Raw genomic sequence first — 14,123 nt, 5'->3', positions numbered from 1 at the left:
GAGCTGGCATGGCGGAGTGGATAGCATGCTCGTCTCGCACTCCGAAGACCGGGGTTCGATTCCCGAGCTCGACCAATTTCTTACTAGGTTTTATTTATTTATATGGCCTGACTAGAGAAGTTAATTAGGCTAATTGGGTAATTAAGCAACTAACTAAGCGAGTCCCACTTACTTGGAGCATCACTATATTGTCCCTTCAATTGGTTGCATGGTTACTAGCCAAAGTACAATTGGCCCCGTTTGAAATTGGCGCACTGTGACGTCACGACCGTTTCGACCTACTGAAAAGCGTGACATTCTCTGTCGACAACTGCTGCTTACAACGATGAGACATTAAAGGCTTTCGCCTTAATAATCATTTTTAATCCGCAGTTCAGAAATGAAAATCAACATTCGTTTAAGCACATTTATAGCAACCACAACGCCTGGTTGTGTGAAGCCATTACTTTACACACACACACACACACACACACACACACACGCACGCACACGCACGCACGCGCGCGCGCACACACACACACACACACACACACACACACACACACACACACACACACACACACACACACACACACACACACACACACACACACACACATTTTACATGTAAACATTGTTATCCTTGGCGGTAATGCACCTTTCTGTCGGTCTGTCAGCTACGCTAGGAAGACGCTGCAACGGTGAGGCTGTAACCACGCAGCTGGCCTTGAGAAAACCATTCCTAACTTATAATAGCGCAGGAAATACCAGCATCAAAATACAGTGTGATATTTTTTCGTCTCCTAACATGTTTTCTCAGTGCTTCTATCACTTGGTGCAGGATACTAGGTAAAAGCAAGGCAGTTCTACGAAGGCATTCAGCGACACTCCGAACCATAGGAATGAACAGTTATTTCACAATTATCGTCGTAAAACTGACTTGACCAAATGTTTTTAGGGGAATCCCCCAAGGTGGAGTAGATTTGTAATAAGGGAGTAATTACTCATTGACGTCCACCCGAGCGCAGCCATACGTCTACAAAGGAAAGCTTCATGGGAAGTAGCGGGGCCAGTTGGTTAATTTTTCAACTTAAAACAGTGCGCAGGGACAGGACACAGTCAAGAAACACACAGACACAGCACTGACTGACAACTGAGGAATTTACTGCTTTGCTTGCAATAAATACAGAAAGTATCGTCTAAAATACAAAGAAAGCCTTGAAATCGTCATTTTGTCACTTCTGTCGTCATTGCTTGTCCAGATAACCCATTTCTTTTTTCGTCAACGTTAGTGATGGTGTGCTTACGCAGGTGGAACGATTCTTCTGAATGATGAACGCTTCGTGTATCTCTCGCATGAGCTTTCGGGGGTATCTTCTCAGAATCTTGCAGCGTCGAAAGTGTGGAATGCATTCGCAGTCCGACACGTGTCCCGCTAGCTTGCTGCCATATCCTTTTTCGATGTTGCCGACGTGTTCCATGAGACGTATGTTGACGCAGCGTCCTGACTGCCCAACATATGACGCCCCGCATGACAAGGGGATCTTATAAACTACATCACTGTCGCATTCGGTGAATTTGTCTTTGTGCTTTGTTTTACAACGTGCTGTTTTTTCAGCGCCTTGGTTGACCATTTTGCACAACTTGGATAATTTGCTGGGCGCATTGAAAACTAAGTCCACTCCAGCTCGCGCCACCACTTTCTTTAGTGCGTGGCTGACACCGTGGACATATGGCATGACGGCTACCTTCCGCTCTACTTTTTGAGGCTTCTTGGGGTTCGGTCGCCGGAACTCTTTCAGTAACTTGAAGCCAAGGCTACAGATGAGGTCCTCCGGGAAACCAGCTTCACGTAACCGTGTCAGCTGTGTCTGGACGCTTTGCTGCTGACGGTGAATGCAGGATCTATTCACGGCACTCCTCAATGCGCCTGTGGCCACAGCTCTTTTTACCAGTTTCGAGTGCGCCGATGAATATGGTAGCAGGCCTTTTTTTGACCGAATGCGACAGTGATGTAGTTTATAAGATCCCCTTGTCATGCGGGGCGTCATATGTTGGGCAGTCAGGACGCTGCGTCAACATACGTCTCATGGAACACGTCGGCAACATCGAAAAAGGATATGGCAGCAAGCTAGCGGGACACGTGTCGGACTGCGAATGCATTCCACACTTTCGACGCTGCAAGATTCTGAGAAGATACCCCCGAAAGCTCATGCGAGAGATATACGAAGCGTTCATCATTCAGAAGAATCGTTCCACCTGCGTAAGCACACCATCACTAACGTTGACGAAAAAAGAAATGGGTTATCTGGACAAGCAATGACGACAGAAGTGACAAAATGACGATTTCAAGGCTTTCTTTGTATTTTAGACGATACTTTCTGTATTTATTGCAAGCAAAGCAGTAAATTCCTCAGTTGTCAGTCAGTGCTGTGTCTGTGTGTTTCTTGACTGTGTCCTGTCCCTGCGCACTGTTTTAAGTTGAAAAAAGGAAAGCTATACAGCTTTCTCAGAAACTTCGTAGTTAAAGAAAAATTCGTCCTGGTCCGGGGTTCGAACCCGGGACCACCGCTTCACCGGAGCAGTCGCTCTACCAATTGAGCTAACCGGGACGGCAAGCTTATGGTAGGGCGAGAGCGAATTGATCAATAACTCGAAGTGGGAACAGTGTTGACCAAATGTTTTTAGGGGAATCCCCCAAGGTGGAGTAGATTTGTAATAAGGGAGTAATTACTCATTGACTTGAGTAAAAGAATGCACCCGACTCCGTGTGACGAAATGGCATCAGTGCTTCCGAGCAATTCAATCACGTCGCTATCTGTCTTTGCCCCGTAAAGCTATATACATGTGTTCTCAGTGCCTTGGGCCTCTGACCGCACTTATGCAAATCTCTGAGCAATACAACTCTGGTTCGCTCGCGGATGCCTAGGGCAAACTGCGCGCTCTGCATATATAGCAGTGCAGCGCTGCTTAGCGATAACACTGTCGCGTAAGTCCACGCGCGGGTTCTATAAAACACTGCAGCTCGCACTGTCATGCGTGAATTAGAGTTTGTCTGTGAAGGAACGTGAGACGAGGCCATAAAGAGGAGAGAGAGAGCGCTCAAGAAAGATAAGCGACTGCTTAGACTCTGCGGGCTGTTTTTCTTTGCTTGCTTGGCAGAATCTGGTTGTAATGCTGACGCAGCTCGAGTGGTGGGTCTCTCTATCGCTTATAATCGGCCGAGGGGCCTACGACTGCCCGGTTTTACGACGAGATACTGCTGTTTATATAGGACTGGAGAGGGGGAAAGGCGAAGCGAGCTGAGTTATTGTGTAAGGGAGAGGTTTTTGAACGCTACAACACGCCGTTTGTCTCGGCGAAGTTTAGCGGTTGTACACGCTGAACGAGGAGAAAAGGAAACTGACATCAGGCCCCGAGAGCGATCCTTGCAGGCAGCGACGGCGTAGTTTCGAATGCTATACTGGGGAAGCCTGCGGGAAAAAAGTTGCAGTTCATCAGAGCACCGCTCTGGAGGAAGGATTTTCGCGCCATTTTTACGCGAATTGCTCCAAAGCTTACTTCCGAGCATGTGAGCTGAAATGATGAAAAAAAGAAAAAGGAAAGCGCACTGACATTTTCAGCACATTTTCAGCCATTTAGAATATGCTGAAATTTGAGGAGAATGAGCATGAGCGAATGTTGGATAGATGAATTCATTGCTTATATTTGCTCTGAACTAAAACTGGCAAGGGTGTAAGCCGAAACAATGGCGTGAAGTATTCCTGCAGGGCGCCTACTTCATGGGTCAAATTTAGGATCAAATACTCCGGCTGAACAGTGCAAAAAAGCATAAAGCGCGCCGCTGTGTTTTTCACATGTTTCAAATAAATAGATATATTAACAACACGTGCCATTTACTAACAGGAAACGCACATTGTTCCTTGCCAAAACAACACTAGTAAAAAGTTCACTCACTCTCGTCAAGACAAACAAAAATGTAGGGAGGTGAGGAGCTCGTTCGGATTTGTGTACGAAAGAAAGGCAGCAGTCATTGGAACCGAAGATTTTCTTTGTTTGTTTTTTTACCGTGGTGTCAGTTATAAGAGAAAGTTGACTGAGTATTTGAAATTGTTTTGAGAAGTGTAGCGGATATACAGTGCATAAATCAGTAATTAAATATAAGCTGCCTTCCAAATAGTTCAGAAATCCGTGTTACGGTGCACAGGAAAAAAAAAAAACGTACAAATGCGCACATTGAGTGCACATTTTTTCATCTATAGACAGAGATCATGCGAACATTATGCGGAAAATTGATTGTTCTCCTGCCTGCGTATTTTAGGAGCGTGCAACGAAATTAGATAATTACAACTAACCCTAAAGGAGTAGGAAGACAAAAATTATTCTTGCATATTTTTTCGCTTTGGAATGGTGCACAATAAATTAGTCTGCACGGATCACGGCGTGAAATTCGCCTAGGCCAGCTAAATAATTTATTTAGTGCTATTAGCCTCGTGTAGTCCCTCATCTCTGTATGTCGTTTTCCGTTGCCTGGCGATACCGTTGCGCTATGAACCAACTAGCTCAGATACAGAATCTTCCGGATAAATTTGTAACAGAATTTTTATCTCGTGTTTCGATTTCTACCGCAGAGCGGTGTCTGTGATATAGAGGAGCACTGGAGGCCACGTGGTTCAATTTTTTTTTTTTTTTGCCGTTCTATCTCTTGGGCAGGCTCGCGTAAGAGTTGGGGCGAATTAAAACGAAGAAAACAGCGACCATGCATCTTTTGTATGCATCGCGTGGCCTCAACTCGTCTACGTCACAGCCACCGTTCGGCTGTTGAAACCGCAAAATCACGTTAGAAGAAAAAATTACAAATTACTTATTGCGTATTGGCGGATTCCGCGTGGCTGTCTATATTTGGTAGTCTTGCGCATCACTCTAACAAAAGAACACACAACAAAGATTTGGTGTCTCTACTGCTTAAACGTAGTTTAGGGCTTTTAAACCGGTGCATTTACCGCGAGCTACTGAAACAGTATAAATGAAAGGAATAGAGAAGATAATGATTCATGGCCTCATTCACAAGGCAGCAAAATCAACCCCGCCTCAGGAGGAAGACACAATTTATCAAACGTTTTCCTTTATTAAGATTCGCCGAAAATTAGTTAATATGGAATACAAATTTGACAAAGAATGCAGAGAAAAAAGGCTACAAAGTAGCACTGCGCATTCACCTACAGGATTGCCGAGTTTTTAGAGGACATTGGTATTACGGAACAGTGTTACAGACAATAATTGAAATCAGCGACTCTGGCGGAGCAATTGCCAACAGGTCATTGTACGGCTAATCCCGCCTGTGCGTTAGCACCACCAACACCGTTTCCAAGACCCCGTACTCATAACGCACACATAAACACGACGCATCAAAACATGGATGCGCACAAGTCCACGCAATGGCAGAACGCCGGACTGCAGGCTGTCGAAATTGTGACAGCCTACTAAGACATATAAGAAACAAAACACGCAATAGAAAAAAAGACAACAGATGTACACTCGCAAAATGCAGTTGTGAACTTTTTAATGCGTGAGTCATGTACTGATATGTCATTTGTTGCATTTGATCAAAGCAGCTGGGATAAGTAACTGTAAACATTGCTTGTCACAATCCTTCCGTCCTATTTGTAAGTACTGCCCATTGTAGCTCTGTAAAGCTTTTTGCGATATGTTCTTCAGTTTCAGCACAGCGGCATATACAGGTTGAGCAGTTTTTATGAGTGATAAAGATTATAAACACCCTGCTTTCCAATGTGACAGAGAACTGCACCGAAGAAAAAAAAATGACAGCAGGCTGCGAGTAATGCGCCTCCTTGCTGCTTTCGTTTGTAATAAAATCGTTACATTATAGTTGTGTTACGTTTTGAACCAAACCAGCTGAAAATAAGGTGAAGTTACGCGTGATAAATGCTGAGTTTAGTTGAATGAAACTCAGGTTAGCATCTCGAAAGGTAACCAACTGAGAGCAAATATAATAATATGATCCATGTATCTGTTACATCTTATACAATTAACGCCATGCATATAAAGCCGTCGAATAACTTTGCGTTGTCATTGTACTTCGAACAAATTGTTTTCTCCGTGCAGTACATACACAGCTTACAGATATAAATAATACAGTCCTTGACTCTTTTATAATTATGGGCAGTCAATTTGCTTTCAACCCCTTGTAAAAGCATGTTGTCTAGATTTATTTAAATATCTGAACAGTCAAGCCAGCCGCTCCCCTAATCGTGGCTTACATTGGGAGGGGGGGGGGGGGGGGGGGCAGAAGCAAATATCGACACACACAGTTTAGTGCGTAAACAAACGCCAAATGTCCGGTGTTTTTTTTTTTTGTTCTTTTCCAGTTTAGACACCGCTGGACTCCGCGATAAAGAAATCTGTGTAGGCGCCAACAGTCTTCGTTATCGCGAAAAATGGGGCAGTACGCGCCTTGTCCCACTGGTGTACGTGCTCCAGTTTTGTAACCTCTCACTTGTCTGACCTTCAAAACCATATGGCTATGACTCAATGTGCGCATTTGTTACAGGCAGTCGTGTACTGCCGCAGCAACGACATGTAGCACATAATGCCATGATGATGCGGTTGTCAACAAATCGGAGCTCGCTGTTTCTTTTAGAAGACAAGCCAGCACGCAGTTATCGAAAATATATGGTCGTGACTGTCGCTGGACATATATGACCTTACTGTCATTAATTAACCCTTCGTGTTCACATAAGGGCGTTCTAATGTACATTAAGAATCGTTGTAAACTAAAAACCACTTATTTTAGATTCAATTCACCCTAATAACAGAAAAACATAAAATAGAAATATAAAAACAAAAAAATAAAAATTGGAGGGAGAGAAATAGGACGTAAATTGGCTCTCGAATTTCCGCTCTAAAGCAGACTGTAATTCTTCGCTCCATGGAGGAGCTTTTCATGTAAGGTCTTAGCAAAGCTGCCGAGTTACAATCTAACACGTGCTTTCTGAATTTTCTGCTGAACTTGCGTGGCGAAATATGATCGCCTCCATCGAAACGTTCAAGCCGCTGACGCGGTTCTTTACCGCGTAGTCGAACAGGCATTCCTGGTGTGTTATACACTACATTACACACCTTGGTGAGCGGCAGCTGTACGGACGTGCGAGTTACGCCACTCTTAGATCGCGTGGTCTCCATCTATATTCCCCGTTTTCTCCGTTATCTCGTTTCAGTCTCTTGCATGTACCATGGCGCGCTCGAGGGATCCAGTCTTAGTGATAACGTTATCACGCGTTCACGACTTCCTATTCAGTGTCATGAGACTAAAAGGCAGCACGCTCCGTTTTCACTGGAGGCGGACCCGTTTAAAAAAGAATATATATATTTATCTCTTTTTGATATCCCTCTTGATTTGATCAGGTTATACTGAATTTGCCAGTCTTAGTGATAACTTTATCACGCGTTCATGACTTCCTAATTCGTGTGATGAGGCTCATGTCATGAGCATGCTCCATTTTCACTGGAGGCGGACGCATTTCTTTTTGTTAATTATTTATCTCTTTTTTCATCCACCTTGATTTGATTAGATTACACTGAATTTGGTGGGCTTTTTTTTGATTCCTTAAATGTCTTAGTTCAGCTATCGTTGAAGAACGTTTCACGCTTTTAAGAGGGTTTTAGAAGCGACAGCAGTCACTTCTCGAGCGCCTCGCTCCGAGAGAATAATTGCGAGGACACTTTGGCAACTAGAGTGTTGATTGGCGAAAGCCGAGGACACTATGCCGTGACAACATCCGGTGGATGTGACGTCACGTCGTTCCCGTGGATATATTGATACCCAAATTATGCATCTTTCGGGGATCTTAAGTGTTAATTACGCTTAATTACACATTTTTCCGTCTCATTTGACACAAATCCGACGTTTTTCCGACCGCTATAAGACAATTTTCACTACGCCGTGACGACTTCCGGTGGAAGTGACGTCACGTTGTTCTTGTAGTTGTATCGACATCCGCGCTATTTCGACGCAATTTCGACATTTTGCCTATAATTAATTAACTAATTACTCTACAGTCATGAAACGTGGCTTCTAGGCTCATTTTTTCCCTCCTCTATCTGAAGCGACCATTGGTTTCTATCCTTTTTAGTTCCCGAGTTAAACGCGTGTGACACGCTTTGTTAACGGACAGACGACAGTATGAGCCATTAAAGGCTTTCGCCTTAATAGAGACAGCAAGCACCGAGGGCTTCCGGGGTAAAGGGAAAGCTTGTCTTAGCGGTTGCAGTGGCAGTATACCGCTTCCATTCTGGCCTGTACCGTTGTGTTTCCAGTTGAAGCGCCGAAGCAGGCAGTATGAGGACGTCGTTGGCGCCCTCATCGTTGAGTCTGCGAAGCTCTTCGGGAGTGCCATTGAGCGCTTCCAGAGATCTGCAATCAGAAGACACGTGTTTGTTTTTTCTTCTACACGTTACTCAGCAATATGTGCTGAGCTTCGAAGCAGCAATCTGAATTTCAGCGGACAAGAAGGCACTAAGGTAACCGGAAAGCTCTCTGCCGGGCCTTTTGATATCTGTTCCAGCCTTTAAAGGTTGTTGCACTATCTAGAACCGATGGTTTCGCTGCTCTGAAAGCTAACGTACGTTCCTCTCGCGCATCTACTGTGTCCGGCACTGTTAGAGCAAGGCATTATTCTTGTTTTTCAATAAATTATCGCATATCGTCGTCGGAGTCAACATGCGACTGGAGTTCTTCTAAACACCTCGCACAGTATGTAATCATTTTCGGAGCTTCATTGCGTTTTGCCAAGAATGCACTTAGTATCAAATTTCAATCTACCTCACTCGTTAGTGTTTGCAAGTACGAACACACTTTCTCTCTAGCACACTCGTCAAACTGACTCTAAGCTAAACAGAATGGAACGATAGGGGCTTAGCTACTGCTACGTGCACCTTTACTGAAATGCATCAATATGAAAGAGGAATCTGTGGAAATCCATGTACGATGGACGCCAGCAGTATTTGAAGTTAAGGAAAGCATGGAAAATTCTAATGTTATTAGCAGGAAAGAACCAATTTTTTTTTTATCAAGTCGGGAACAGATAGTACATCTGCTGCTATTTTTTTTTCTCAGCTACCTTCTCCAGGTAAAGCAACCTTCCCCTATGAGCTTTACTTCGCTGTAAATACGACTGGCATGTTCTTTAAATGAGATTCTATTTGCCAGGAGGAAATAATGAGCTTTAGCATACAGCGTACGCACATACCGGATCAGCCGAGAGCTTTCTGCGCACGCGCAGTGCCGGGTGCGCGTCACTATTTAGTCACGGCGCATGCGCAGCAAGTACCCGGATGGGCCGGTATACACATATGTTCGTTTCTCTTTGCTATGCTAAAACTCTCTATATTTCAAGCGAAACATGCTCGGTGCGCCAGCCGATGCTACGTGCAGCACACCGACCGGCGGAAGCGCTGCCAGTGTCCGAGCGTCAGCATAGCTAGTTTAACGGAACTCCAGCGGGGGATTGTCCACCTACCTCCTCATGCCGTAGACCCAGGAGTAGCAGGATGACGATCCGGTCCGCGCGAAGGGGGCAAATGAGGAGGAGCCGTTGTAGAAGGCTTTTGGGGCCCTCATTGCGGAGCAGTCATTAAGCGTGGCGCCGAGCCGGGGGGCGAGGAGGTGCCGACGGCGCTCATCAGCGCAGCGGAGACGGCCTTTGGTCCCACCCTCTCCATCTCTCGCTGTGGCAATCCTCCCCCTCATTCCGCACGTCGGACGGTGTTTATGTGACCAGACGCACCTAGGCCCCGATTCCGCGCGCCCCCTCACCGTCTGGCTTTTTCTCCCGCCGCCGTATACGTGAGTCGAGATATCGGTTATCAGCGGCGACGCCCTGTGGGTCTCCGTCAGGACTACGAACGGAAAAATGTTTGGCAGGTGTCATGCAGAGCAGGGTTTTGGGGGGAGCGCGGCAGGACTGCGAGCGGCTGTTTGAGGCTTCCCGGGAGCACGTTGGCGGTGTGAGTGACGTCACTGCGTTAAGCGCGGACGCGTGGGAGCAGTTCGTGCTTTTTTGAAAGGGCCCAGTGGGCCGCCACCAGGTTTCAGTGTTTCTGTCAGTCTCGTTGTTGTATACCGTGGGAATGTCAGTTTTGTTTCCATTTTTTTTTTGTATTCGAGAAGTGCGCCATAACACATAGTGAGAAAGGGAGAAGAGAGTATAGGAGAAAGCTAGAAAGAGTGAGGACCAGTTGTGCGAAATAGTAGCAAAGGTTGCCGGTGTGGCAATTCCCAATGGTCTATGCTTCGTAGTCAGATTCGCAGTTCAGTCATAGGACCTCTCTGAGAAACCATTTTTGCTCAGAAGCCGTGGCCATGGACACGTCCTCAAGTGTCGCACATCACACAGGTCCGGCGGAGCGCCACAGTGAGGGCACTTGTCAGTCACTGGTGGAAGTATGTTACGCCGCCGATGACGTACAGAAAGGGTATGAGTCGCCCCTCCTCCTCCCGAACAAGACAACGGGGGAGAGTGTGCGTTTGAACACGAAGGAATTAGAGCAATTAGAGCGCCTGTTCGCTGGCGCAGAACTTGTGATTCACATACGTGGGGCTGGAATGAATTTCGGAGAAGAGGTGTAGGTGCCGGGTAGTCAGATGTGCCGAGGTGTGTTATAGGATCCACGTGAATGTTTACGGATCGTGAGGCGAGCATAGCTGCGGATCCAGTGTATGCCTCTGTTGCACCAGGGAGTGGTTTGTTACGTCGCAGGAAAAAAATGCTACTGACAGCCAGTTTCTACGTATGCAAATGTTGTAAACAGCGCGTTCAAAACGCTTAATTAAGTCGTGGGTGAGCAGAGTTGAATGTGCAGCGGTGATCCCAGGATGAGCACGAGTTTTTGCCTCTGGTAGGTAAGTGCTGCCCGTGCGCTTTTCCGCGAGCTTTAACTAGGGAGGGGAAAACAAGGACCGTCATGTTATGATGGAGCATCCGTCCCGTATGCAGGAGCTACTCGATCCATATGGGTTCCAGCTGTTTACAACCGACAGCACAGCGCCCGTCTATCGTCTTTTCTTCATTGTCCTTCCTTTTTGTTGCCCTAAATCTGCAAGATCTATGTAAAAAAAAAAAAACAGCCCAATGCGCTGTACTGTTCATTTCTTTATTAATCTGCTCGCGCCCCGTCATTCCACAGGTGGAGCTTTTGAAAATTTTGAGGTACTTTCTTACGAATGGCTTAATTATTCGCAGACCATGCGTCCTGTAGATTGAAGGTGGTTTTACTTCGAATCTGGATGCTTGGTTCGAAAGTGGATCTTCACAGGTTTTTCTGACGATTACAGTCCTCGTCCAGTAATATTCTAGGCTTCCGCTTGCGTGAAACACTTGCAACAGGTACAGTCTTGGTCAAAAGTCTTCAAGGCCAAGGCTTTTCGTTTCAGCCCCACAATAGAGCCATTACGGCACTATTAAAGACCGAATTTTATGCTAGCAGAAGGTTTCTTCTGGGTGTAGAGAAGCTTCCTGGTTGACTTGTATTTTGAATGATCCGCTATGACACGGAGCATTCTAGGGACATCCAATTCGCAGCAGGTGAAAGCTATGGCCTCAGGTCTTTTGGCGAAGACTGTACCTCCCTGCTTCCTCGTAGGAACCATGAGTTTCAACCACGGGGCGGTTTCAACCGATGAGCAATGCTCGTTCCGTCAGCGAACAGCCTAGATCCGTCTAGCATGGCCGGGTCACATAGTGGAAAAGCAAAAGGGTGGAAAATTGGGCGAGTTGGAACCGATCCATGTTACTGAGGCACCACAAGAACGAGGACGGAGGCATGGGAAGACAGAACAAGTGCTCTCTATCAACTGACAAAAATTTATTGGGACACGCAATATATACAAAAGAGAAAACAAAACAAAGTGGGCAACTGAGACGATGTAAAGGCAACTGTTGCGACGGTAGTAAGGCAAAGGCTTGGATGCAGTAGGTGTCAAGTTTTATCTCTGGTGCTTAGTTTGACAAAAGGTCGCTTATGAGGTCATACGTTATGTAGTTCGTAGTTAAAAATCGAATGGCAATTACACGAATGGCAAAGCCTAAAATCGGTGCTAGCTGCAGGCTTGCGATAATGACTGCGCACAGAAAGGTCCAGCACGTGTTGTGCGGGGTACCTGCACTCTTCCCCCTTCACGGTTGACTGCACGGACGCGAAATGTCTACAAACACAAACAAGTTTTCACGGCAACTTTCGCTCTGAGTTCTAAGTATACTTGACCTAAGGCGTCCATGCTTAGGATGTGTAAATTGCCGATTGTGGGGTCTTAACGTCTCGAAGCGACTCAGGCTGTGACAGACTACATGCGCTGACATCGCACAGCACACGTACGGGCGTTTTCGTATTTCGCCAGCATCTAAATACGGCCGCCGCGACCAGTATCAAACCCGCGGCTTGGGATCAGCAGCCGGACGCCAAAGCGGTTGAGTCACCTAGGCGTGTAGGATATCTCGCCTAGAGGAAGCCTGAAGGGCCCCTGGCGGTGGTAACACCTATGTATTGATATCCACTGGAGCTCAGGTCCACATGAGTTCTATACACATGACATACGGTTTTACATACATTATAGGATCCGTATCATTCTTATATACGAAGTTACACATCACATGTTATGGCGAAAGGGGCAACAGTACCGCTTTTTGCCACACAGGTTACGTGTAACAGTTTACTGGTGAAGATGATGGATTTTTATGGCGCAAGGGCATCTGCGGCCAAAGAGCGCCATGGCACAAGGTATTAAGGCGAAAGCCTTTAATGCCTCATACTGTCGTGACCAAGGAAAGTTAGCAAGTGTGTCCGCGTTTCGGCGTCACAAAAACTGTGTCCAGGCTGGGAATCGAACCAGGGCCTTTGGCATTTGAAGTGGAGACGTTAACACCGCCACGAAGGTTCAGGGTTTGAGCATGAATAAAGGCGCATCTAGTGAATGCATGGGTTTCATAAACAAAATAAAAGAAATAAGAAAACAAAAATAAGGAAAGAAACAAAAATAAAAATAAAATAAATAAAAATAAGAAAATAAAAATGAAATATGAAAAATTAAAAAAAAAACAGTACGCCAGGAAAGGCTTTCGCCTTGCAGCACTTGAGAGAGTCAAAGTGCCCCTGAATTTTTTTTTCTTGTAGTCAAGGTGGGGTCTGAGACCCATTTCCCAAGCATTTTACCCTAAATGAGCGGGGCATCGGGCCAGGGGAAAGCTTGTACTCATTGTATCGTCGGTGCGTACCTGGCGGCACTGGGGATCGAACCCCGCACCTCCCACATGCTAGAGTGTAACAGTTTACTGCCACTCCGTGTGTGTCCTAGCGTCCTTGTGACGGGTGACAGCCAACACAGAAATTCTACGGCCTGCGCAAGCCGCGTGTGTCTGTCCCATAATTATGTGCCTGGACGTCATTCGTATAGCTGACATTCCCACCCTCAAACCAAATCCATTCAGGTGCCGCACTCATTGCGGGATTTGGCTCGTGCAGATGGTATTGTCCTCAAAGCTTGCTTATACAGTTATTCCCATTCCATATATCCGAGTGAATATAAATCAGCGCGTCATCACACACCGGCCTGTTTTCAACTAGAGCTTCGTTAATTCATAATAGGATAATGGGACAGCTGGAGTTCTATTATGAAATTCAGTGCGACAAACAAGCGACACAGCAAATCGAAGATTAAGCGCAGCAAGCGTTGACAATTCCCCCAAGTTTTTAATGAAGGCGCTGGTTTTGTCGCGACAGAAAAGCGCACCATACAATAACATAAGCCCACTCTACGAGAGCTCCATAGCATCACCTAGACACCTGTGAAGTTACAGAAGGTCTTGCGACACACTTCGCTTGAATTGTGAACAAAATTAACTTTCACCACTTCCTGATGCTCTAACTCATCTGCTTAAGCAGCACGTTTGTACGAGTTTGTACACGCCCCTGCCTTCTTTTTAGTGCGAAGATAGGCTCGGCTTTTCGGTGAAGCCTTAGGGTTGCTCCTGAGGTCATGTAAACAGCATCCTGAGTGCCCTACACAACACCTTCTACAAGACAAGGCGGGGTTGGGGGTAAGTGTTGACGACTTCCTTATCGCTCGCAAC

General features: G+C 46.0%; 1 protein-coding gene across 4 annotated transcripts in view; it reads right to left on the bottom strand.

Annotated features, from left to right (window-relative positions):
- LOC149331377 (equilibrative nucleoside transporter 2-like) overlaps positions 1-14,123 on the bottom strand; it is a 105,768-nt gene that overhangs the window by 29,045 nt on the left and 62,600 nt on the right. The window contains exons 1-2 of one of the 4 annotated variants that reach the window (XM_089556496.1): positions 9,519-9,935; positions 8,303-8,413 (exon numbers count right to left, since the gene is read on the bottom strand). The exons of the other annotated variants lie outside the window; for them this stretch is intronic. Of the exons in view, the coding sequence (XP_089412622.1) occupies positions 8,303-8,413; positions 9,519-9,748 (341 nt within the window). The 5' untranslated portion in view covers positions 9,749-9,935. Of the gene's footprint in view, positions 1-8,302; positions 8,414-9,518; positions 9,936-14,123 lie in introns of those variants that run through there. 4 annotated transcript variants of the gene reach the window in all.

Source organism: Amblyomma mixtum, chromosome 8 (assembly GCF_055824585.1).
Source record: "Amblyomma mixtum isolate Tamu chromosome 8, ASM5582458v1, whole genome shotgun sequence".
Lineage (NCBI taxonomy): Eukaryota > Metazoa > Arthropoda > Arachnida > Ixodida > Ixodidae > Amblyomma > Amblyomma mixtum.
Note: the sequence above shows the minus strand (reverse complement) of the source record. Positions and strands in the feature narration are given on the sequence as shown.